This window comes from Macrobrachium nipponense, chromosome 2 (genome assembly GCF_015104395.2).
Source record: "Macrobrachium nipponense isolate FS-2020 chromosome 2, ASM1510439v2, whole genome shotgun sequence".
In the NCBI taxonomy this organism is placed as follows: Eukaryota; Metazoa; Arthropoda; class Malacostraca; order Decapoda; family Palaemonidae; genus Macrobrachium; species Macrobrachium nipponense.
Window position 1 is genome coordinate 96,272,988 of NC_087201.1, and position 27,408 is coordinate 96,300,395.

Sequence of the window (27,408 nt, forward strand, 5' to 3'; positions counted from 1 at the left end):
AGCATTACACTCAACTGGAGAAGAGCTGCCAAATCCTCTAATGCTAACCCATCATAAACATGATCTTGCTGTCAAATGATCAGTATGTCTTGGAATTGTCTACATAGTATATGAAATAGGCTTGCCACACATCAAACTTAACAAGTTAGCTCATTAAACATTTGCTGCAACAGCTGTGAATACAGACAGCCTGAGTTCTTGTGTTCTGAAGATGCCACCAGATGGTTAAATTTCTCCAGACAAGCATTTCTCTCTATGTTGAGAAAGGTAGATACACAAAACATCCGCTGATGCTCAACAATAGTAAAACTATTCTCCCTGCCCAGGGAGTAATCCATAAATCTTAGCATCCTTGAATCAAAAGACGTACCTTTCACATTCTAAATATGACAAATTTTTAACCAATTTGTATTTTTCATAACTAACAAACCTGAGGTCTTAACATTAGGATAATACTAGCACCAAGCTGGAAACCGGTAGAATTAAAAATAAACTTGTGAGATCCAGGGACTATTGGCATCTATACCAGGTCACGGGGTATGTAGTACCCAGAATGCCCTTGGCATCCCGTGACCTGACAGGGGTGGTTAGAGGTGGGCCTTCATCTGTTAAGACCTCAGGTTTGATAGTTATGAAAAATACAAATTGGTTAAAAATTTGTCATTTGTTCATATAGAAAACAAACCTTCGGTCTTAACATTAGGATAGACTTACTTATTGGTGGGAGGTAAGTCTCTATAACTGACTGGGAGTTTGCCACCTTTATCCATTTCTGAATAGTAGGTGTATTCGAAGACAATGAACTATTAACCCTTGAACCAAAGATATATGAGAATCTATTGGTTTCCCTCTCTGGGTGTTCCTACAATGCCATGGTTTATTACATTACTGAAGATGGAGAACTCTCCATTCTCATAAACCACTCCTGTCCCTTGTATCTGGATCTATTATCACCCCTCTCTCTCCCTATTACTGAGAGGAGTGTGTTGCTACTGAAAAGTATACTATACTCTAGATTATCTTTACAGTATGGCTGACCACCTCACCTGCATCTAGTCCGTTCCAGCTCATAATGGTACTCTCCTTCATACTGCCCGTAGGTAAAGTAGAAAGAAAGTAGTAAAGAAGAAAGACCCGTCATCTCATTCATTCTACTTTCATACCTTCATCTTAGACTAGACACAAAATGCCCGCCAGGGGTACTGGATGAGCTATACCACTTGCTGGGCCGCCACCACTGGACCCAAGGATCTATGGGCAACATCTTTTAAATAAAAAGAAGTGAAAGTTGTTTGGCATTTCCAAATACCAGCTTTCAAAATTCTCTTCACAGACATATTCTTCTTGAATGCCACAGAAGTGCTCAAGCCCCTGATGTCATGAGCTCTAGCCCTCTCTCAGCTATTTGACCTTCTGTCCTCTGTCATATATGCATTCCTGATAGTTTCTCTCAGCCAAAACGATATTGAGTTCCTGGACACTTCCTTTTTGTTCCGTCCAGTACTTACAAACAGCCTCCGGGACCCCGGGCTGAGATGCTTCGTCCTTCTTAAGTACGCTCTTAGTACTCTGACGGGACACAGAAGCATTTCTTCCTTGTCATTGTCTACAAATTCTGCCAGAGAAGGTATGAAAAAGGAGTCGAATCTGCCACCCACTACTGATGGGTTTTGAGTTTTGGCTACGAATTCTGGGACAAACTCGAATACCATAGACTTCCAACCTCTCGAATGCTTTACCACATATGACAGACCATGCAGTTCCCCAACCCTTTTGGTTGAGGCTAGGGCCAATAAGAAGACTGTCTTCAGGATCAAGCTCCTATCTGTGGACTGTCTTAATGGCTTGTAGGGGGGTTTTTATGAGACTACTCAATACCATGGTCAAATCCCAATCTGGGGCTTTTAGTTCCTTCGAGAACAGGGACTGCTTCAAAACTCTACATTAACAAAGCAACTCCCATGAAGACGAAATGTCCACACCTTCCATGCCTAGGACCGAGGCTAGAGCAGCCCTGTACCCCTTTACAACAGATACAGACATATGCCTTTCTGTCCTGAGATATATCAGAAAATCTGCTAACTGTTGAATAGTGGTTCCAAGTGGAGACAAGTTCCATCTATGACACCAATCACAGTATGCTGACCATTTTCCTTGGTAGACCGCTGCAGATGACCTTCTGATATTACATGCCATCTGTGTTGCTGCTTTCTGAGAAAAGCCTCTCGCTCGCAGGAGATACTTGACAGTCTCCATCCTTGAAGTGATGGGGACTTCACCGACTGGTGGTACCTCTCCATGTGCGGCTGACATAGTAGGTTGTTCCACTGAGGTAACTTTCTCAGCACGGCTATTAGGAGTTCCAACAGATCTGGAAACCATTCTGCCCTCGGCCATAAAGGCGCTACCAGTCATTTTGAGGTTCTGAGGCCGCATTACCTTGTTCAGAACCTCACGGATTAGACAAAATGGAGGAAATGCGTAAACGTCCAGATTGTCCCATGGTTGTTGTATCGCATCTTCTGCTACTGCCTCTACGTCTATGACTACTGAACAATACACTTCCAACATTTTGTTGTACCTGGTTGAGAATAGGTCTATGATCGGCCTTTCCCACAATATGAGCATTCTGTCCACTACCTGTTGATGCAAAGACCACTCCGTTCCCAGTATCTGATCCCTGCAGCTCAACTTGTCGGCCACTATGTTTCTTTTTCCAGGAATATATCTGGCCCTGATGTCTACTAAGTTCTCTACAGCCCATTGATGAAGTTGAACTGTCATCATGTGCAACTGCCAAGATATGAGGCCTCCTTGCTTTTTTACGTAAGCTACTACGGAATTCCTGAAGTGCCAGAAACGCTGCTTTTAACTTCAAGACGTTTATATGGAGTTCTTTGTCCTCGCAACTCCATTTGGCTGAAATCATCAGCTCCTCCATGTGGGCTCCCCAACCTTCGAGTGACATATCTGAGAACAGCAAGAGGTCCGGAGAGGGTTGCTGAAGGGGAACTCCCACTGTCAAATTGTTGTCCTGCACCCACCAGAGTAGGTCTTTCCTCACCTCTGTCGACAAGGGAATTTGCTCGTATGGGTGATCTAACGTTGGCGACCTAAACTCCTTCATCCTCCATTGCAGAGATCGAAGGTGTAGCCTCCCTGTGGTACCATCTTCTCCAAGGAAGGTTAGAATTCCAGTACTACTTGCCACTGTCTTGCTGGCTGTGTTTGTTTTTCCAGAAAGGCATTCACCACTTGTTTGCATTTCTCTACCTTCTGGTCTGCTGGGAACACTTTGGCTTTCACTGTGTCTATAATCATACCCAGATACACCAGCCGTTGACTTGGATTCAAATTCGACTTCTCCTGATTTATCACAATGCCTAGGTTGTGACATAACTGCAAAAGGGTCACCCTGTCCTGAAGTAATTTTTCTCTGGACTTTGCTATCACCAGCCAGTCATCTAGGTATCTTATTAGCCTGATCCCCTGAGCATGCCCCCATGTCGACACGAGAGTGAATACTCTTGTAAACTTACGGAGACGTTGTCAACCCAAAGCACAGGACTCTGAATTGGAAAACTTTCTCTGCAAGACTGAAGTGGAGAAATTTCCTGGAAGACTGATGGACTGGGATCTGAAAGTATACATACTTCAAGTCTATTGTCAGCATGAAGTCCTTGACCCTGACTGCTTGTAGAACCGTCTGTGGGGTCTCCATCCTGAATCTGGTTTTTCTTATAAACAGATTCAATGTTGACAGATCTATTACTGTCCTCCAATCGCTGTTGGCTTTGGGGACAAGGAAAATGTGGCTGTAAAACCCCTTTGACAGAATCGATACTTGTTCCACAGCCCCTTTTTCCATCATCTTCTTCACTTCCTCTTGCAGAATAAAATCCTTCCGAGGTTCCTGAGCAAAAGCGAGGTGTGGTAATGGTTGTTCTGTCAGGGGTGGGGTTACTTCGAACGGAATCAAATAACCGACTCTGAGCACATCCACCACCCACTGCTCTGCTCCAAATTCCTGCCACACCTTCCAGTGATTCGCCAGGCAACCATGCACTGGTGTGGCTGAGTGATGAAAGGGGCCCATCCTATCGTCTTGAACCTCTCCCCCTATGCCTAATACCCCTTCTTCTGTTGTTTTTATTATGAAAGGGCCGATGAGCTAACTTCTTTGGGGAAGAGGGTCTTGTTGCTCTATTAGGGATGTTATGTCTCACTGGCTTCTTACGAGGTATTTGCTGATGCCTTACCTCAACAGGATCAACTAAACTTCCAGATGTTTTTCTAACTGCCTGCTGTACTAATCTGTCGTTAGTGTCCATCCTTCTTCTATCTATAGGCTCTTCCAGTATGCCCTCTGGACACAGCAATTGAGACTCTAGGATATCCCCATTCCTCATTACTAGCAGGGAATCCAAATCAACATTGTGGCTTAATCTAGCCAAGGCTGCATCTTTCCTCATCAACAGGATATTTGCCCAAACATTGGCACTTAAATTTGTCAAGTACGCAATTGGTTTGGAACCTGATTGTAGCAATCTGATAAACACTGACTCATCCACTACTTTTCTCGTTACTTCTGAGGATGCAATTTTTGCCACTGCTGTTAACCACAGGTCTAACCAAGAAGCAGTCAGAAAGACAGAGGAAGCTGTTGCGCCCAAAGTAGCAGCCTTTTGACAAGTCATCGAAGGGCATTCCATCTTAACTTGATCCAAGATTAATCTAGGTCTTAACCTTACCACATCTGGGTTAATTTGTCTAGATAGCAAAGGAACCATTGGTGTCATATAATATTTCCTATGTTTCATCAATGGGGGGAAAATAAACTTGAGCGATCTATTCGATCTTAAGGATTTATCCCTTCCAGCAATCTGTGCATTTGTGTTGTAAAACAGACTCAGCATGACTTGAGCAAGGTAATTCATACGACACCTTCGTATCCTTTTTCAATCTGAACACCATGTCGATCCCCGGAGGAAGCATGCTGGAAGGTGTCTCCGTGCTCCCCGAAAGGTTATTGAATTGACGAATCAACCAATCACCTCTGCATACAAAGCCAGAAACTCCTGGTTTTTTCCTTCCTCCAGTTCTGACGTATTGTGTTCAGCCACAGGAGAAGCTAGCTCACTCCTATCAGCTGACAAATGTCCAGGAGCATCATGGCCATCCGAACCTACGACCGCGGCATCTTTGATCTCTGATGGCTGCCGACGGCTCATCTCGAATAGTCAGTAGGAGAACGAGACAGCCTAACTCCTTCTCTGCTCGCAGATCTAGAGCGAGAACCCCGCCTATATCTCCAAGATGAAGGCTCTCTCGAAACCGAGCTAATCTCCTCTCTATCTCTATTAATATCGTCTCCAATGTCCGTCAGGGAATTCGGCCTTGATCTCTCATCAAGTCGAACAATGCCTTCCACCAGCGTATCAGAAGAGGTAACCAACTCTTTATCATACGACCTTTTAATGGGAGCTCTCTCATCCTTTCTCCGTATCTTAAAAGGTCTAACAGGCAAAACTGGTACCTGTTCTTTATTCCTTGTTGAACTCTTCCCACTCATCGTTGATTTTATCAACAGCAGTGAAGTCTCTCTTAGACTCTTTGTCGACTCTGCTGGCATCTCCAAGGCAGCCGCTATCCCAGCAACCGTTGATGCTTTCGTTCGTTCCGATGCCTGTAAACAACTTTGTCCGTTAGCGTTAAGCATACCAGCCACTGTCTTCTTTACTTTGTTGCTGACCGGGATGTGACAGTCCTGGCTCGAAGATGAAGAAGAATTCACTCCTCTCCTCTTGGCCCAAGGATCAGTCACGAAGTCCATATCCTCCAACGCTTGACTGGTACACGCAGTAGTCATTGAACTTTGCGATGACGCCGAACTAGAGGAAGAAGACGAAGAAGACGACTATTCACGTCTTTTCTTTTTGTCTTTCCTAACTATCTTCTCCTCTAGAGCTTGTAATTTCTTCATGACTATGTGTACCAACGAGTCAGAAAGTGTATTTGGCTCAGGAGGCAACGAAGTAGATAGAGAAGTGGTAGGCTGTGACGTCATCGCATCTGCCATATCAGTGTGTGACGCAGGTTGTGACATCACCACTCTTGTAGGGAGAGACAGCGGCTGCTGCTGGCAGCCCTACATGTGCTGCAAAACTACCTCCAACGTTCTGCATCGCCGGAAACATTGATGTTGTTGCCATGGCATTAGCTCCCATTAAGTGCAGGCCGGGGGATGAGGAACATTCAACGTTGTTGAGCCCTGGTAGAATCGCAACGCCATATAATGAGACAGCAACCCCTCCAAGGTTGGTACGCCTGGTAGGCCTAACGCCAACCACGTTTTCCTTCTATTCTCTGCGCATTGGGAGCCGACACCTGGATCAAAGATGGCGATGCTCCCCCTCTCCCTGCTGGGAATGACGGAGCATAATTATGCATAATATTACCCAAAACCCCTCCTGGCGTTTCCAATAATGAATTGCTAGAAGAAACTGAAGGAGTATGGAAATATCAAAAGCAGGCGACGAAATATATGGAGCAGTCTTTGGTGTATTGCCGTATACAAAAAAGAAGCTGGAACGACGCTTGGTCATCCAAAGATGGCATTGTCTCCTTTCTTTTGTACTGGCCTTTCCCATAAAACTTCATCCACTGTTCCACCGACCAAATATGACAAACTGAAAAACAAAGGAGTAATAGTACATACATTTTCTCTGCACCTTCTACATGTTGGATGTGGATCTGTAGACACCAAAGTTAAAAATCTTGAACAAGGAAACCCACTCACTCTAGGGCAAACTAAAACCGGCTTTAAAACAGATAGAAAGTAATCACGTCCTATCATAAAGGCGGTAGGAAAGTAACTGTCAGGTCACAGGATGCCGAGGGCATTCTGGGGTACTAAACATAACCCCGTGACCTCGGTATAGATGCCAAGAGTCCCTGGAATCTTACAAGTTTATTTTTTAATTCTACTGGTTTCCAGCTTGGCACTAGTATTATATCCAATGTCAAGACCTCAGGTTTGTTTCGTATATGAACAAACCGAGGTTTTTATGGTGTACACTTTCAAAGCTGTGAAAGTTTCAAGAGGTGAAAGATGGTGCCTTTACCTTATTAAGCAATACAACGGAAAAACCCTTGATACTGCTGTATTCATATCCATACCGAGATAGAGAGCTCTCTGGCTGAGAACCAGAGTGGACTTCGCCAGGTTTACTTATGCCTAGCTCCTGACAAAACTGAACGCGATCCCTGTCTTGAAGTAGTTTCTCCCTGAAGCTTGCCAAGACCAGACAGTCATTGAGGTATCTCAACATGCAAATCCCTAAGCATGAGCCCACATTGAGACTAGGCCAAAGACCCTTGTGAACACCTGAGGGGACATAGCCAATCCAAAGCAAAGGACTTGCTCTCCCAGACTGAAGCAAAGGAACTCCCTGGATGAAGGGTGGATTGGAATCTGAAAGTAAGCATCCTTCAAGTCTACTGACAGCAAGAAGTCGTTGTCTGTTATCGCTACCAAACTTGTACGGGGCGTCTTCATCCTGAACCTTCTCTTCCTTACAAAGTGATTCAATGTGGAAAGGTCGATCACTGGTCTTCAGTCACCTGTAGAATTCGGAACCAAGAAAATCAAACTGTAAAATCCTGGTGAAGGACAACACACTTCCCTCCCACTGCACCATTTCCAGCATCTTCAACACTTACTCCTGAAGAGAAAAGTGCTTCGGAGAACCGTGAGCACAGGTCAGTATTTGCAGAGACTAATGCAAAGCACAGTGAGTGGCTAAAATCAAATTCCACAGATCAACATGTGCCAGTCTGCTCTTCAGTTCTATGTATCCTTTACCTCTGTCCTGCTATTTGAGGAACCAACATACATTTCTGGTAATAAATTAGACCTCACATTCACAGATGTTCCAGCTATTGTCAAGTCCAATGTCTATGAATGTATAGGCACTTATGATCATTGCGCCATTGAGAGATATATGTTTGTCACTCAGTATCCTATTCTTAATTCCACCACGGTCTGGCTGAAATCTAGAGCCAATTCAGATTGCATTATTGAAGCTTGCCAGGCACTTAATATTTCAGTTTCTATATTAGATCCTCATCCAAAGAAGTTAAAAGAAATACTGATGGCTATTTTAATAGATATGTCTCTAGAAGGGTCAACAAAGTTAGGACAAATAACCTGCTAAGCTTGAAGATACATATGAACAAATAAACCAAATCCAACGCATGAAGACATAATTATTCAATGAAAATTACACAATTTTTGTTGCATTTTACTGTGGTGCAAATAGAAACTACCATACAGCCGAGATAACTTACAATAATTCCTTGAGGAGGAAACTTGAAGGAATTACTCAGCCTCATCAGTGGTGGACCAAATAGGCAATACTATCTATCTTTGTGTCCTGCTCGTCTTCTCTTCCACCACGACTGCAGATGATGGTAGATTGGTTATTGGCCTTTAAAAAAATGCTGAACTCCTTCATCGAGCTTTTAAAGGTAAAAAATCAGCTGAGGATGTCTCTCTCCCTCATACTTGCCATCCTGAATCTCTTCTTATAACATCGGCATTTTGCTCTAGGATATTAATTACAAGGACTAAAAATGTCTTACAAGGACTAAAAATGTCACATTAGTAAAATTAATAAATATTTTGAAAAAATGTGACAACAGAACATAAAAATTCGTGGCCAGACAACAATGGGATGATCGCTTATAAATAACAAGAAACAGGAAGGTGTGGTGCAAACAGTGTGGTATGCTGAGGCAGAAAAACAGACCTCATAGATGAACACAGTTTGTGAACATGAGAAAGGATGAAGAAAAGTTGGTTAGAAATGCATTAGAACCAGGAAATCATGAAAAAAAGTGCCAGATGAAGGCCTACACAAGATGGAAATATCATCAGATAGAAGAGAGAACTACATTGTGTGTAATCTTCACACACTCCTATATTTTTACCAACCATTTATTTCTCTTTTATGGGTAACAATATATCAAGCTAACTTTTAAATGAAATTACAGTAATTTTCATCTAATTTAAAAGTTAGCTTAATACACGTATATAGAGAGCATGATTAGGGTCATATTTAGTGTTCAAACTCTACAAGTAAGCATTTATTAGCATTTTTAGACAAAAATTTCACTTGCCCGAGAGGATCTGGAACCTAACCTCGCGTAAGTTCGGGGTTTTACTGTAGAGGAGACGTCCTGTGAGGAGATACCCTATGATGACACAAGTTAAGTATACTACTCAAATGAGATGTCCTATGATGATAAGACACTGACCCAAGCACCCCAACTTTTCTTGACTAAGGAACCAACATGGTGACGTCCCTGAGCAACATAACGCAACGCAAAGGACAGGTCTTAATTCCTGCAGAGACAAGAACAACAAGGATATTGAGGCACAGCACCGGTCTGGTTATATATAGTTGGATATATAAAGCTAGGCTAAGTTACGAAGTGTACCCAACCTAACTTAACCAAATCCCAAACTCTTGCAGAACGAGAAAATCATAACCTTTTAAAGAAAAAAACATGATTATGGCTGAGACATTGTCTTTGCTGTGGTACAGTATTTATAGGTGTATTTCAAATTTTTGACCTAGGAAGTGTTTATACGTACACAGTAAGTTAAACATTAGCCACCCTATTTGCCAGTTCTTATTATTATCTTTTTTTTTTGTCTCAAGTCATCCTATTCAACTGGGTGATTTTTACATTGTGGGGTTCCAGGTTGCAACCTGCCTCCTTGGGACTCCATCACTTCCCTCAGTGTGTGTGCTGTTTCTAATAGCACACTCTTCTGCATGAATCTTGGAGCTACTTTAGTATCTAATTATTCCAGGTTCCTTTTCAGGGATCTTGGGATTGTGCCTAGGGTTCCTATGATTATGGGCATATCCCATATCCTTCTTATTTCTATTTTCAGGTCTTGATACTTATAATTTTTCCTCTTTCTTTTTTGTGGGGTTCAATGTTACATCCTGCCTCCTTAGGAGTTCACACTTTCCTCAGTGTGTGTGCTGTTTCTAATAGGACACTCTTCTGCATGCGTCCTTGAGCTACTTTAGTATCTAATTATTCCAGGTTCCTTTTCAGGGATCTTGGGATTGTGCCTAGTGTTCCTATAATTATGAACATATCCTATATCCTTCTTATTTCTATTTTCAGGTCTTGATACTTTTAATTTTTCCTCTTTCTTTCTCATCTACTCTGGTGTCCCATGATATTTTGACATCAATGAGTGATACTTTCTTGGTTATTTCCTTCTATTTTGTTCTTTAGACATAACTGGTTCTTAGGGCTTGGTGTTGTGCCACTGTTAGCATTTCTTCTGTTTCCTTTTTGAGGTCTCCCGTCAGTAGCCATTGCCATGTTTCATTGCTAGCCAGTTCTTTAGTCTGTCTTAAGTACTGTCCGTGCATTGGTTTGCTGTGCCATTCCTCTGTTCTATTTTTCATTCTCCGGTCTCTATATTCTTGGGTCTTCATCTACTTATATCAGTCCTTCTTCCCATACATTCCTTAGCCACTCATCTTTACTGGTTTTCATTATTATTATTATTATTATTATTATTATTATTATTATTATTATTATTATTATTACGAGGAACTTGAACAGATTCTCATAGGGCTTATAAAAACTATTTGTTCTTACAGAAGGTACAATCTGGAGTGCATAGTAAAAGTAAAAGAAACTGGGCAGCTGAACTGAAGACTAAATGAAATGGGTGGATAAGTAAAAGCAGAAAAAATGCAGCTATGGGAAAAAGGATCACTGCAAAAAAAATACTAATAAATAACCTTAGTACCATTCACAGTGTGCCACACAAGGCCCACAGTAAGCAGTACTACATCAGGGAGAAGTTAAAAAATGCCTTAGGGGAAAATATAAGACTTAAGATAAATAAGGGAAGATTTTCTTACATCAGTAGAAAGACGATGTTCACTGCCAGAGTCCTCAAAATCCATTTCCTGATCATTTTGCAACTCGGTAAAATACAGACGATCTTGGGTGAGCAAAAAAAAGTGAGGCTGCCATGCTGATGAATCAACTGGATTTTTCAGAAATACTTTTGCACTCTTTATACTAAGTTTGCCGAGTTCCATTTCTCCTCCAACTGCAAAATTTAATTCATACAAAATAATTGGACAGCACAATAACTGAAGGAATCATGTAGCTTCGATAATATTTTTTATTCCTCACAATTCATACCTAACAGTGAATATAACTTTATAGCTAATTATCTTAAATAAATTATGAAGTATTTCAACCAACTTATTATAACATTAAAACATGGGAAATGGATCTCACGTTCATCTATATTTGCTGCCAAGGGTGTGGCTTCATCAGTTCCTTCTGGCAGCTTCTTATGTTTTAAGATGATCTTACCCTTGAGTTGTTCAGGCGATGGCATTGCCTAGAAAGAAAATTGGAAATTGAAGATTTAATTTCTGCACAAATAATAATACTCTGTACTTTAACTTTTCTGTTTTGTCAAATTTCATAACTTTGCCCTTACTAACTTTCACTTTCAATTTCCAGTGCTTTTAATATTTTTTCCATGCATTTCCGTGGAGAAATGACAGCCCAGATCAAAACTTCCACAGACAGCTATTTTCATCACTCACTGTGAGCAGAACACTATGCATTCAACTAAACGTGAAAAGTACTAGAAAGAATTTTTTAGATTTTTTATATGTTCATGTTATCCATTTTTCACTGAACTATTTCTTTTTAAAATTGGCAAACCTTGAAGTTTGCCCATTTAGAGGGTGAGGTTACTATATACAGGCAGTCCGCAGCTTACAACAGGTGGGCTTACAGCGTTCTGAGTTTGCGATGTTTTTCAATTATATTCATCAGACATTATTTCTAGGCGTACTACATGTTCTAGGGCTATGATGCCAATCTGACAGAAGAAATATGACTCCAAAAAGGCAAAATACAGTATATACTTGAGTAATATTCAACTGCATGTAATGTTCAACCCCATTTTTACTGCATATATTAGGACTTTAGCATATATCCCTTATAATGTTGAGTTTTGATTCTGGCAATATGCCTAGCCTATGTTAGCAGTTGCTACTGTAGCCTAGTCTAGAATTCTGACACCTAAACCTAATTAGCTAAAAGCTTAGAATATGCCAATAAAATGTATAAACAATCAGTATGTACTCATTTCAAATTATTAATTAACCATTAACTATAATAAACAAACAAACAAACAAACACCATAAAAACTTCCAACATTTTGTTTACACACATGGTTTCATCAACACTACCGAGTAGGGAATGATCGCCAAGCAACCACTGTTACCTAGCCCACAGTATGGTAATCATAAATTTTCATTATCTCTCTTCAACTATTGAAAGTACCAAACAGTATAACCATTCATTTCTATTCTTTATCCTACCTTTACCTAATGGAGATACTGACAGCTATAATGAAACATATAATGGCATTATAACATAAGGAGAATTCTTGAAAATATTTGCTGGCTTCAATGAGAGCAGTCTTTGATAAATATGTTATTGTCATGATACAATAAAGTTTTATGCATACTTACCAGGCAGATATATACTTAGCTATAGACTCCGTCGTCCCCGATAGAAATTCGAATTTCGCGGCACACTCTACAGGTAGGTCAGGTGATCTACCGCCCCGCCGCTGGTGGCGGGAATAGGAATCATTCCCGTTTTCTAAGACAGATTTTCTCTTCCACCTGTCTCCTGAGGGGAGGTCAGGTGGGCCATAAACCGTATATATCTGCCAGGTAAGTATGCATAAAACTTTATTGTATCATGACAATAACATTTTTATGCATTCAACTTACCTGTCAGATATATACTTAGCTGATTGGCACCTTTGGCGGAGGGTAAGAGACAGCTAATTTACTGAATAGACAGGAAACAACATACGTTGTAGGTAATAAATAAATAAAACCTTGGTTCCTATGTGTTTAGACGAAGGGTTGACCTCCTAGCTATTGCTAAGAATCTGCTTCGTCTCAAGAGCCTCAGCGAGGATGTGACCTATGACTAAGAGTTCTTGTAGATCTGTCAATGGGGTCTTATCCACTTACTTGACAGAATCTAATGGTTATTTGTCAAAGGGGTCCTATTCACTTACATGACAAAACACCTATGCCTACTGGCATATTTAAGGAGCACAACACCGATCCCGATCACCTGATCCTAACACGAGGGTGTGCTTAATTGAAAAGAGCTATCCCAAACTCATTTCAAATAACCCAAAGAAAATAGTATACTTATGTTAAAATAAAATTTTTCAACTCACTAGTTAAGGATCAGTGTCGGCTCCCTATCCCAGCAACGTATCCGTAGACACGTAACCAAGAGAGAAGGATCTCTCATAGGTCAACTTGACCTCCTTCGTGCAAAGAGAAGACAACACAGAGTTGCATCTCCCGTAAATTACAGCTAATATGTCTCTCACGACATATTGTTATGGAAAGAACAAGAATTGTTAAAAGCTCGCACTTCAAGCGCTTTTAATTCTCAGCTGTTTGAAGAAATCATCAAGTTACTTAAGAAGTGCTTTAGAGATCACACTGTTCCAAAGAAGACCAGGGCTTTCTTTGAAATTGATCTCTTCTGGATGAAGCCTAGAGCCTGGCTTGGGCCTGCTGGCGCTGGCGCGCCTGTCTGATGCCTCGCCTTGGCTGGCGCATGTTTGCTTGCCTGGCTCCTGGCTAGCGCCTTGCGCCTGCCTGGAGCCTCGCGCCTGGCGCCTGGCTGACTTCTCCCCACTTGCTGGAGCTTCGAGCTTGTTAACCCTTAAACGCCGACTGGACGTATTTTACGTCGACATTTTTTGTCTCTCGGGTGCCGACTGGACGTATTTTACGTCGACATACAAAAGTTTTTTTTTAATTCGCTGAAAAATACTTTTAGGCCCACCAGCCGAAAACTCTTGAATCACACGCCTTGGGGGATGCTGGGAGTTCACGGATCAAGGTGTTGTTTTGTTTACAATCGTTACGCAGGTGCGCAAGCGCAAATTTATTTCTTGCCGCACTAAAAAGTATCTGTGACACATCTCGGAAATTATTTTGTCACTTTGACATAATTTTTTTACCATTTTAAATTAGCCGTTACATGGAGTATTATATATGAAAATGTGCGCATTTTTATGTAAAATACAACAAAAAAATACTCATGATTGTAGCTTTTATCAGTTTTGAGATATTTTCATATAAATAACGATAAGTGCCAAAATTTCAACCTTCGGTCAAATTTGACTCTACCGAAATGGTCGAAAAACGCAATTGTAAGATAAAACTCTTACAGTCTAGTAATATTCAGTCATTTATCTTCTTTGTGAAACAAATTTGAAGTCTCTAGCACAATATTTAAATTTAAGGTGAATTTTTAAAAAAAACTTTCCTTCCCTCCAAGCGCGGATTTTCCGCCACAAATCTCCGAAATGCGTAAGTCCCATTCTCGGAATATTTGCTCCGTTTCATATTAGGCATTTCATAGAGTTTTATATATTAAAATGTGCGCAATTTCATGTATAATAAAACGAAAAATATTTGAAAGTTGTAGCTTTTCTTATTTCCGAAATAATTGCATATAAAAAAATATATATAAAAAAAAATTCGACATTCGGTCAACTTTAACTCGTCAGATATGGTCAAAAACTGCATTTGTAAGCTAATATTCTTACAGTATAGTAATATTCAATCATTTGTCTTCATTTTGAAAGAAATTGGAAGTCTCTAGGACAATATTTATATTTATGGTGAATTTTTGAAAAAAATATTTGTTTACGTCCGCGCGTTACGAATTCATGCATTATTTTGTGATAATATTTTCTCTGTGTTGCATTTATTGTTTTACAATGTGTTATATACCAAAATTATCGCAATTTAGTGTACATTACAACGAAAAAAAAAATTAACTTATCTTTAACCGTTTTGCGCACAGCGCGATTTAAATCCAATTATATATGAAATTTCGTTTTTGCGCTATCATATATCGCATTATTTATATATGATAATGATAATTTTTTTCATTTCTGATGGTTGCATACTAAACTTCAGGCAATGATAAAAAAAGGAGCCAAAAATGAACTCTTAATCTTAAAAACTAAGCGCTCTGTGATTTTTTAAAAAATATATTTTTTCCGCTTCCGCGCTCACTCTGAAACGTCTCCGGCACACGGAAGACATTTTTTTTTTACCGCTTCGGCGTTTAAGGGTTAAGAGTCTCGAGGAAACTGGCGATGCCCACATCAGACACTTTTTCCGATTTATTTGCCTCCAGCGCATCTGCGCCAGGTTGGAGGCACGCTCCTTCTCATCAGACAATGACAGTTTTTATTTGGACTGTCTTCCTCTGGCGTCTTTACGCCTGTTCTGGTATTTTGGCGCCTGATTGGCGCTACATTGTCCGAAAGTCCTGAACATCCACAATCGTTATCAGGAGACTGGAAAAGGGTGGAAAAAATTCTTTCACTTTGAGCTTTTGGTCTCTCCGGTAATCAGCTACATCCAGTAGACGATAGGATATCTAACCGTACGAGAAATAAGAGTCTTCCTCCGAGGAGGGTCCTTCTTGAATACTTCCGTGCTCACGAGATCTCTTCTTACATGTTGAAGGGGTGTCTCGTTGCAGAATCTTCCCTATCCTTGCCCGAAGGAAGGGAAGAAGCCTGGAAGTCGAAGGAGACTCCGAGCTGAAATTGGAGTACTCCTGATTCTAGCTCTTTATTGTATCCCTCTGAACACCTTCTGGGAAGCATTTCGAGCCGTCATCGCATACCAAAGACTCTGTAGGCAAATGTTTGAACCATTCTACTGTAGATGAAAACGTAAGTACTCTGCCTGGACAATGAAACCTCTATCTGAAAACATTGAATCAGGAATAGGGGGTTTTAGTTCTTTTGCCAGACATACTATGCTGGCAAGAACCCATTGTCTAGTCTCCATAGAATCTGATGCGAGATTCCAATGCTCAAAAAATTCACTTGTCTTCTTGGTCGTTTAGGACCCAGAGAAACAAAGAATTCCCTCATAAAAATTTCTCAAAGAGGTTGATGAGGAGCAGTTCCATCTTGTCGGAACATGGAATCTGTGGCCACAAAAAAGATCCCATTAGAAGTACATGATATCCTACTCTTGTCATATTGAGGTATATATCGTATAAGATCCCAAAGATCTTAATCCTCTGCTATCTCAATTCCCTTGTAGAGACAGAGTATAGCCTTTTACTGCGTTCTTTGATAGCAGATATATACAAAGGTGATTCTTCCCTCTGAAAGGGAAGAAAAAACCGCTATGTGGTTCACAGAGGTATCGGAAGAGGACAGTTTCCTCATTCCCTCTAGCACGATCTGCAGCAATTCTATGTCTAGGCCATGACTATTGTCATCTACCTTGAAAAATCCTCTCATTTATGTCCACTTCTGGTCAGTCTGCATGCAGACAGACTCAGAGTGGAGAGGTTGTTAAGGTCCATTTAATAATAGATGCTGATAGAATATCCAGACTCTCTTGGAAAAGACTTCCAAAACATGCTGTGAGAAGAACGTGACTCGTGAATCCAACCTCTCTGAGGCCAAAATGAGGCATAAAGTATTATCCTCTCTTTCTTTGATGCCCTTTATCTTAAATTCTGTAAAGAATTTATATTTATATTTAGGGGAAAAAAAAAAGACTAAAGTATATTCCCCTTTCTATAAAATAAAGATGGCGTATATTGCTACCTCTCTTGGTTCGAGGAAAAGGAAGCATTCTATAAGAAGCCTGTTCGTCTTCTACCTTGCTAAGAGATCTATGAAGAAGACTTTTCGCAGGTTCTCACAACTCTTTCCGATAAATGTTAGACATACGTTAACAGTTATTATCGTCGATCGAGAAGGTTCTCACGGACATGCAAAATCTTGCATCGAACCTCTTAAGGATCGTTACGTTCCCTATCTGTTTTCCAAATAGGTTCTCTTTTTTAACGCGAACAGGAGCGAAAAAAGAGATTCTCGATGCTCTTTGCGATATGAGAGAGTCGTGGAATTGGGCTAAGTGATAAAAAGGGTAACGAAATCAGGAACGATTCTTGCAGTTACCGAGCCTGCTGTCCGAGAGGCTACTGGATTCTTAGGTTAATAACTCGCTAAAACGAGAAAATATCTTGGATGGTGCTCTTGGCCCATTGCGCCAGGCTGGTGCTTCTGGCGCATTGTGCCAGGTTGGCGCTTCTAGCTCTTTGCGCCAGGCTGGCGCTTTTTTCTAATTCTCTTTATGTTATGTGTCAGAACATCTGTGCCTTTATGGTACCCGACCTCCTTTCACATGTTAATTCCGTTCTTAGTAGGAAAAAACTCTTATATACGAAGTATAGTCCATTCAGGGAAACCATTTCTGGCCCACGAACGAGAATGTTTCCCATCCCACTCATCCATCTTCTCTTGAGCAATATCCGATTCTAAAAAGGTTGTGTGCGTTTCTCGAAAGACTTGACCATGCCGTAGTCTTAAAGTGAATTCTCTACTACATCCATCTTCTCACTAAGCATGTACAGTGTTCCCCCCGTATTCGCGGGGGATGCGTACCAGACCCCCCCGTGAATAGTTAGAATCCGCGAATGTTTGGAACCCCTATAAAAGAGCTAAAAACAGCCTATTTCGTTAGTTAAAACTTAATAAAAACCACTGAAAATTTTCATACTTGGTTTTTTTAATAATTTTATCACAAAAAGTACATTTTATGATGAAATTGATCACAAAAACCAGGAATTTGTGGATATTTCTCATAGAAAAATACCGCGAATGCACAAATTTTCCGCGAATAATGCAGGGAAACGTTCCCGAGAGAAATCCGCGAATGTGTGAGTCCGCGAATCCGGAGAACGCGAATACGGGGGGTCCACTGTATTCTAATAAGCCATGCTTTCGTAAGCATGAGACCATTATATAATATAATGTTCTACTGCGTTAGAATCCTTTAATAATGTTACCTACGGTAAACAGCATTGAAAGGTTATAATATCTTTCTTATTGAAAGCTTCTTAGCAAAAGGCAGACAATATTTTATTTGTGTTAGCTTAACTATCTCCTCCATTCGAGACTAAGTCCATGATTGTAGGGGGGATATACGGTTAACCATTCGATCCCGTTGGAGAGAGAGATGTAACCGACTACTCATTACCGAGAACCGGATGGTAAACTGTATTGGCCGCTTAGAATGACAGCCCGGCAGTCTCGCTCGCTGCCTGACTGCATTCATCATGAGTTGCCAGTTACTTCATTCAATGAAGGAATATATAAAATTATTCTCAAGCCTAAGGAAGCTCTTAATAATGCAAATTTAAGCCAAACAACCTTTGTTAAATACCGAAGCTGAGTAGGTATTGTCGTAACAAACCTTTTAAGCGAAGTCCTTACCAGGAAAAAACCTGTAAGGATATAGATAATTCCGTAGCGAACCACAAAGGTTGGAAAGAAAGGAAATCTTGCCCTCTTCGTTCTTTTCGTCAATAAACAAGAATTAGTATTAGTCGAAAGAGATCGCAATGAAAACTCTAGGATCGAAGAGAATCCCTCAAATTTTTATTCTCTAGGATATAAGGCCATATTCTATGCCTCTATTATTTGGAAGAACCTCTAATCAATGAATGAGAGCTCGTACGAATCTTGTTTAATTTGCAAACGATCCTGAGAAAAAACTCCATCATCATCTAAGTCCTCCTGACAAGAATGACGGCCGCCTGTGCGACATATTGCATTCTTCTCAGGAGACAGCTGTGCTTGCGGCAGATTTCCACCAGAAACGGACATATCGTGAACAGGACGACGGCCGCCTGTGCGGCACCTTTCGTCTCTGTCCAGAGAAATCCGCTCCTGGTCCATATCATAAAGAGACGCTTCCTGGTTGATTTCTCCGTATGATTCTTTTGAGGAAGATCTTGGCACTTGGTGCTTAACCGTTGCCGAAAGCCTGATTTGTTCAATGCGCTTGGACGTATCTGTCCGTCTCGGACTGTGTCGTCTGTCCGAGCTGTCCACCTATGGAACTTGGCGCTTGGCTGGTGTCATTCCAGTACGACACTTCTGCCTGTCCGTCTTGTCCGCTTCTGGCGCCTGTTGCCCGGACAGAGTTGCCTGCGCACGACGTTTTGTCCAATCCAGGCTGTCCGCCTTGTCAAGGTTGTCCGCAATCGGCACGAGTCCCTTGGACATAGTTGTCCGCATAGGACATATCCGCCTGTCCGGGCTGTCCGCGTCTGGCGAATGGCGGGTAGGACACTTTTTCCTGTCCGAGTTAGACACTCTTCGTCATTGTCCGTATGTTGCGTCTCAATCCTATGATTTTTCATCCTTTTTTCTTTATTCCTCTCTGTACTCGTACGAGGAGTAGGGGAGACAAGTCTGGAGTCTGGAACGCCCGTAGGACGAGATCTCTTAACAGGAAGAAAATCATCCTTTCTCCTCGGAAGGTCTTTTCTCAATACTCCTACTAAAGAGGAAATTTGTTCCTGCATTTTAAGTAGGAAGTCCGTCGCGGTTTCTTCCTTTTCTTTGCCATGAATAGGAGAATGCGCTCTGGAAAGCGTAGGAGATCGAGATATTGTCCTCTTGGTCTCTTTTCCTCTCGTAGGGAGAATCGTCCGGCAAACGTTCCGGGCTCGAGTCCAACGTCGGAGCTTTCCAACTCCTCTTGATCGGACGCGACAGTTCGTCGGAATTCCATTCACTTCTTCGAGGAGACGAATCGGAAGGCGAAAAGCACTCTTTTAGGATGCCCTTCCAATGGCGATCCTTGGCAGTCTTGGACGCTACAGATTCTGCCGAGGGGACGCCTGACCGGTGGGGATTTTCCGTAACCTCCGTACGACTGTCGACATTCCTTCTCCTCTGGGCCTGGGAGCTTGGAAGAGGTCTAGGTCTGGGAGCGAGACAGAGCCGATCGAACGCACCCTCCACTATTTTAGGACGCCTTTCCAATGGCGAACTTGGCAGTCTGGGACGTTCTACAGAGTCTGCTGAGGGGACGCCTGATCGGTGGGGATTCTCCGTAACCTCCGTACGACTGTCGACATTCCTTCTCCTCTGGGCCTGGGAGCTTGGAAAAGGTCTAGGTCTGGGAGCGAGACAGAGCCGATCAGACGCACCCTCCACTTCAATGGGGAACACTATATTCACTTCTTACCTTTTTAGAGCTCGCTTTTGAGCTACATCCATTATATTCAAATTTGCATATATAAATTTGTAGTTTCTGTGGAGTAAGAAGGTGATGAGGATGCAACCACTACTAGTACTGCTAATACTCTAACTGCTCGTTAGCACAAACGCTATTAAAGATTATAAAGTAAGCGTATCTAGTTATATGGTTTTCTGACTTCCTAAAGTAGGAAATTAGAGTTTAATATTTCCTCAATAAAGTTGTAACCTTTATTACATGTAATAATGAATAAATATTAATAATTCCCTTTATTGCAAACTATGTGAGTGTCTACCGATAATTTCGGTAGTTTCAATTAGTATTTTCTTCGAAATTTCGAAGCGAAATTCATTAAAAAGTTAATAAAAGCGTATGCCGAACCAAAGACCAAATACTTCCCTGCAAAAGACAGCCCAGAAGATCGATGGCGATGAAACACGAAAATCAAATCAGGAGGAACCGTAAACGTATGTTTACAATCCAAACGATAGAGAAAATCTGTCTTAGAAAACGGGAATGATTCCTATTCCCGCCACCAGCGGCGGGGCGGTAGATCACCTGACCTACCTGTAGAGTGTGCCGCGACATTCGAATTTCTATCGGGGACGACGGAGTCTATAGCTAAGTATATATCTGACAGGTAAGTTGAATGCATAAAATTTATATTTTATGATTTTTAATTCACAAATTTTTTTTCATTAAATGTATTGCATGACTGTTTTTCAATTTACAGCATCCTTTTACCAAAAGAATAAAAAAATACATTATTCTTTGTATCGTCAATGAAGAAGTTATCAGCTGACAAAATACAAATGGCAGCAGCTAATAGATACTTTAAGTTCGGGAAATGAAGGTAGGCTGCACTTATTATAGCCTAGAACAGCCGTAAATTAAAAACACAACAATAATAGATTCTCAGGTAAGTAAAACAACATTTATAGTTACTGTCATGGTTATTACACAAATATAAAAGTTTGTCGACTTCTGTGGAAACATATGCTGCTTTGTTGACTTCGTTGTCAGGATATCCAAAGAATGTGGTAGGCTTAGCCTAGTCCCTAAAGTTTGTAATGTCTGTTGTTGGGAAATCCAAAGCTTAGGCTTAGCCTAGTGCCAAACTCTTGCACATTTCTAAAACTAGCCCAATATTTTAGGCCATAAACTTGATCTTTACATATCAAACTTTACAAGAGTATATACATTAAACAATATTTGAAGGTTTTTTGACGAAAAACACAATAAAAATACAGTTAACATAGTTTTCAATAGACACCCAAAGCATTCAAAGTAAGGTTTTCTTAGGATTTTTGTTGATTTTCGAAAAATTTTTGGCTTACGCCAATTTTCAGTTTATGAAGCATCTCAAGAATGGAACCCCCGTTGTAAATAGGGGACTGCCTGTATATAGCCCAGATGGTGATGTTTTCATCAAAGAAACTGTTACAAATTAATGTGTAGCCGTACCCAGGTCTAAATCTACAATGAGATTGTCATTCTAGATACCCTCAAGGTCAATGGCCAACTAGACCTTATTCCAGATTGAGACACCAGTGTTCCCAAAAGATAAATCTACAACTAGTGAGGGTTCTCTCCTCTAGATACCAGCAATACCCAAATACAGGCAGTCCCCAGTAATCGGCGGACTCAGCTAAGACACTTGACACTTGTCTAGCCCCATAAAATCGGTGATTTATCTGCTATCAGCGCCATAAGGCACTGATAGTACTTATGGTGCCATAACGCTCTGATAATAGTTATGGCACTATAACATACCTAACAAAGGCGCCAGAAGAACAAGTAATATAGTAATAGACAAGAAGATGTACTGGATTCAGTTTATTTGCTTTCTGCCATCTGAAATAAAAAATTGAACAATAGGACAAAAAATCGTGAAAATTAAAATAACATTTAGGGCTAACAAGAATATACTGAATCCAGGATATGTATTTTGTCTTACTGCAATACTTGTACAGTGGACCCCCCGTATTTGCGTTCCCTGGATTCACGGACTCACGCATTCACGGATTTCTCTTTGGAACATTTCCCCCCCATTATTCAGGGAAAATTAACCTATTTCCGGTATTATTCTTAATGAAATATTCACAAATTTTTTTTTTATCCTTATCAATTTCATCATAAAATGCACTTTTTGTGATAAAACTTAAAAAAACCAGGTATAAAAATTTTTAGTTGGTTTTTCTTTGAGTTTTAACTAGCAAAATAAGAGGTTTTAAGCATTTATATAAGGGTTCCAATTATTTGCGAAGGGTCTGGTTAGCATCCCCTGTGAATACGGGGGGACCACTGTACCTCTATTCTTGGTACTTTTTGGTATGGGTAATAAGACTTATGGACCACCCTATAAATTCTTATGCACCCATCCTCAAGAAAATCCCTTTGCTTAGTTTGGGGAAGCAGAGCTTCTCCAGTTATGCCAGTTCCTTAGTCTCCATATCAATTGGGATCAGTCTGACCAACAACTGACAAGAAGGGTAACTTATTACGGCTGGATATAAACTCGGTGAGAATTCTTGTTTGCCCATCAAAAGACAGGATGAACCCTCACAGTCCAGGCTAATATACGCTAATGAATACACCCATGACAGGGCTAAATTTAGGATGGTCAATTTAAAATAAAAACTAAAAAAACTCATAAATGGAAAGAGGAAGATATATATATTAACATGGTATAAAAAAAATCTAACCTTCCATGGAAAGTTGTAGGTAAATATTTCCCACCCCTTTCGAGCCTCTTCTCCTTATGACAGTCGTAAAAAATACACTAATTTTACAAGTTATAAGCGTTCTTTCTAATTTTTTTATTTTGTCAAATTAAAATTACAGCTCAAACAATATCATAAAAGATAAAAAATAACTGGGAAAAAATTCCTAGCATATTTATTTTTTAAATTTTTATTTTATTTACAATGCATCCTTGGATGGGAATTTGCGACTACATTCCCCCTTGCCATGTTGAGCAACTCTGAGGGCTTCTCAGCTCACTCACACTCATATAGCGTGCTCTGAAGAGTTGCCAATAGTGATATATGGAACTAGAAACATTTTTCCCACAAAATTTGTTCAAACTGTATGGGGCCAAATCTTGACCATATAGGTACGATATCAGTCCACTGCCCTGAAGCTATACGTAGTCGTATACTACATACAATATCTGTGCTGTGGGGGTTAAGAGATTAGTCTCCTTGCTTAAAGGTACTCTACTGCCAAGAAGTAGCAAATTCTCTGCACTTAGTACCCTCAATAAGCTGGTCCCTCAACCAATTATGGTCAGCCATAACTTAAGTTATCTAATTCTATCTGCCAAATGTATGAAGAGACCTCAGACAGTGACTGCAAGTCTCTCATGGTAGGTGTTCTACTGGGTTCCCCACTACTTAGGCTGTGTTCTTCCAGGATGAGTCAACTCAAGGTCAGGGGCCCAATTTCTCAATCTAAATGTATTCAGAGATGGTTTGTACAAGATGAGGAAAAACAAACTTCTTGGAAATAAAAGCAATTCTTCTGGGACTTTGTGCTTTCAAGTGCAAAGTTGCAGGATAGACAGTGGCTTACATTTGGTATTTAGGACATAAAATCAAAAGTTCTCTATCACCAGGCCATCAAATCTTCCTATGAGAAAAGAACAGTAATGTTTCAATCATTCTGAGGTTTCCCATAGAGAGAAGCAAGTGGTTCTAGTCTCAAAAGGAAAGACTAGGTTCTACCTCATCATGGTCTCTACCCAGACATATGCAGGGCTCTCTGGCAGCATTGGGACACTACTCTGGTGTACATTTTGCAACAAATACAAATCCCCAACATATGGCTCTACTTTACTGGGCCTGGTGGCCTTCAGAGAAGATAGAAAGCTTCACTCTTGGACTTCCCGCTTGGATTGATCAGCTCATTATTCTGCACAACCCTAGAATCCTAGAGGTGCATGTCCACGCCTACCTCGTGGCTTTCACTAATAACTGCCATTGTTTCTGACAAAACCTGTTCATCTATGGAAAATCCACAGACCATTGAATGCAGGCAATTTTAAAAACTGGGTTTGTATGAAGAATTTTTTTTTTTTAAACTATACATTTCAGGGGATAGTTTAACCAGACAACCAAAGCTGAATTTCTTGTAATGTAAACATTAGATATCTACATACGTTCCAGTTCTCCAAACTGCGTGCATGATACAAAACTTACAAGCTAATCATACTTTATAAATACAGAAAAATGATAAACTCTAGGGATTCAGGTGCAACCAATTGCAGAAAACATTAAACTTAAAGCTTTAGAATTCAATAAATACAGTACTTGACAAGATATTAGGATGCTTAGCATCAAGCGGCCTAATATCTTGTCGAATTTTGAAGGAACGGAAAAATTGGGAAGATATTTTGTCGGTGCATTAGGCTGCCTACTGCACATAAAGAAAGGGGTGGAGCTTGGACACTGACAAGGAGGGTGCGCTCAGTCACTTGCTTGGAGTTTTAATAAGCGGCTGTATTTATTTTTTGGTCAGCGCTCCTATCGCAATTTTTCCCCACTACCTATCACTTTATTGCCCCCCTTGACCTTAATATGGGCCAAGACGGTGATTTGAGTCAACAGATAACAGAAGAAATATGTGCACTGAAGCAATTTGACCTTAAAACATAGCAGATCAGCTGGGTGTGAGCAGACATTCAGTTCGACACTGGGTTGCCAGATTTAATGAAGGTGGCAACCATGAGATTCTGTCTCAGAAAAAGCACCCTGGTATTCCTAAATAGACCTCTAATCAAAGTTTGACTGTTCTGAAGTGTCAATTACTTTCTAGTTGACGCTTGAGAACAGTCAAACTTTGATCAGAAGTCTTCTTAGGAATACCAGGGTGCTTTTTCTGAGACGGAATTTCATGGTTTTCTTCAAGTCTGGCAACCCAGTGTTGAACTGAATGCCTCCTCGCACCCAGCTGATCCAATATCTGCTCGTTTTAAGGCCACATTGCTTCAATGACATATCTCTGCTATTATCTGTTGACTCAAATCACAGTCTTGGCCAATATTTGACAGATTAACAGTGAAGGCCTTTATTAACTATCTATTGAATGATAACAAAGAATATTAAGGTCACAGGGGGCAAAAAAGTGATATGTAGTAAGCAAAAATTGAGGTGGGAGTGCTGACTAAAAAGTATATACAGCCACTTATCAATCATCCAAGCATGTGACTGAGTGCTCTCCTTGTCAGTGTCCAAGCTCCACCCCTTTCTTTTGTGCTGTAGGTAGCCTAATGCACTGATGAAATTTCTTCCCAACTTTTCTGTTCCTTCAAAATTCGACAAGATATTAGGCATAATATCTTGTCGAGTACTGTACTACATACTGTGAATGCTTTAAAAAACAAAGCTACAAATCTAATGAGTACAAAATTAAACTTATTACAACCATGTCAACAAAGTTACTTGTGCTTACAGTTTCATTACTATCTAAGGGTGCAGTAAGAAGAGCACTTCCAAAAACCTCACGGAAACGCCGTGCCATTTCCTGCTGTTGGGGAAGACTGCAGTGGTCTTCTATTGACAAGATAACTGGATATCTGTAATCATTTTAAAAATCAAAAGTATTATGATGCTATGATCAGTCAAAAAGCAGTATATGAACACTTTTATAGTCAAATAAATTATTTGGATACTTACCTAAAGTTAAAGGTAGCTTATATCTTTTTGACATTAGGTGCAATTGACAATCAATATAAGCAAAAAGTAACACTTGACTGTCCCACAAGGACTGCCTCTGTATTCGCCTCTTTCCCCACTATGTGGCATTGGAATGCTTACATTCTTGTCAGGATACTTCATGACCACCCACCAAGATGTCAGGAAGTTGGGTGGGTTTTCACTTTAGCAGTTTGTGAGTATCCAAATAATTAATTTTATCATAAAAAATTGTCCTTATTTGGAATGACTCTCACCTACTGTTAAAGTTAGCTTACTACCACACTGAATGAGGATGGTGGATTAGTGCAGCCACAGAAACAAATGTTTAGCCAAACAAAATAAAAGCTTTTTTTTAGATGAAGAAACACTAAAATAGGGATTTTGACAAAGGAAAAATCTATTTCTGGGGGAAGACCTGTGTCGCCCGGTGAAATGTCCCTGTAGCACACATTTCTAGGTATAAATAGATGCTAAATATACCAGAGAAAAAGCTAAATGGAATGCTGAAGTTACTACCTTCAGCTCACTCACCCATAGGGTGTCGGTATAAACACAAGGGTAAGTGGAAGCCACTACCACAGAAATTTTGCCAAGTAGAAGACTCCTCTCAAAACCCATCTCTAGGAGGTGCCGTAACAACGACTACTTAACATCTACCTTCCGCTCGCTACTACTACAACTCCCACCCGAAGGCTTCATTCCTGAATTACGCACCCAAGCTTGGGCCAGCTAAAGGGTGTGGATCAGAAGAGAGGGATGGGTTCACCGGGCGACACGTCTTCCCTTAGAGATAGATTTTTTCTTTGTCAAAATCCCTTTTCTGGGTTCCAAACTGTGTTGGCCGGTGAAATAGTATCAGAGAATTGGCTATACAAGCTTGGTAATCACAAAATTTAATAAATACATAAGGAAAAATATATATAAAATTTTCTCTTAAAATTAAGTTTTAATACCCAATGTAAGAATAACAACTTACAAATGGTAAAAAAGGGGATCAAATATGACAAAATCCATACTATCCTGGGAAAAACAACAGGTAAGGAATACAAAATCAACAAATATGAACTATGTAACATGTCCGGGAGTAGGTTGATAAGCAAACCAGCCCGGAACCTAAGGGAGACAGGTAGGGATTACAAGCGAGGCAGGTAGGAAAGAGCGAGTATCAAAGGAAGTTTAATAGCAGAATAAAGGAATAGGAAATAGAGTTATAAGACTAGGCCATATCAGGGGAGACAATGCTCCCTGCAGCCACTGCCGAAAATTTAAGGGCCTCTTAAATTCTTTAGACAGTGGCGTTTAAATACTGTCGTGGATTTCCAACCCATATATTTTTTAAGATCCTCGAAGTTCATATTATGATAATAATTAATTGAGGTAGCCACTGCCCAGATATCATGGACATGAGGGACTGAATCCAGATTGGCTTGTTTAATAAAATAAAGAATTTGTTGCCTGATTCCTTTTAAGGAAATGGTTCCGCCTTTTTCTCT

General features: G+C 40.5%; 1 protein-coding gene across 1 annotated transcript in view; it reads right to left on the reverse strand.

Moving 5' to 3' along the window:
* LOC135220808 (1-phosphatidylinositol 4,5-bisphosphate phosphodiesterase gamma-1-like) overlaps positions 1–27,408 on the reverse strand; it is a 511,068-nt gene that overhangs the window by 271,107 nt on the left and 212,553 nt on the right. Inside the window, exons 9-11 of the mRNA XM_064258319.1 lie at positions 25,671–25,794; positions 11,350–11,455; positions 11,042–11,155 (exon numbers count right to left, since the gene is read on the reverse strand). Coding sequence (XP_064114389.1) covers positions 11,042–11,155; positions 11,350–11,455; positions 25,671–25,794 — 344 coding nt within the window. The remainder of the gene's footprint in view (positions 1–11,041; positions 11,156–11,349; positions 11,456–25,670; positions 25,795–27,408) is intronic.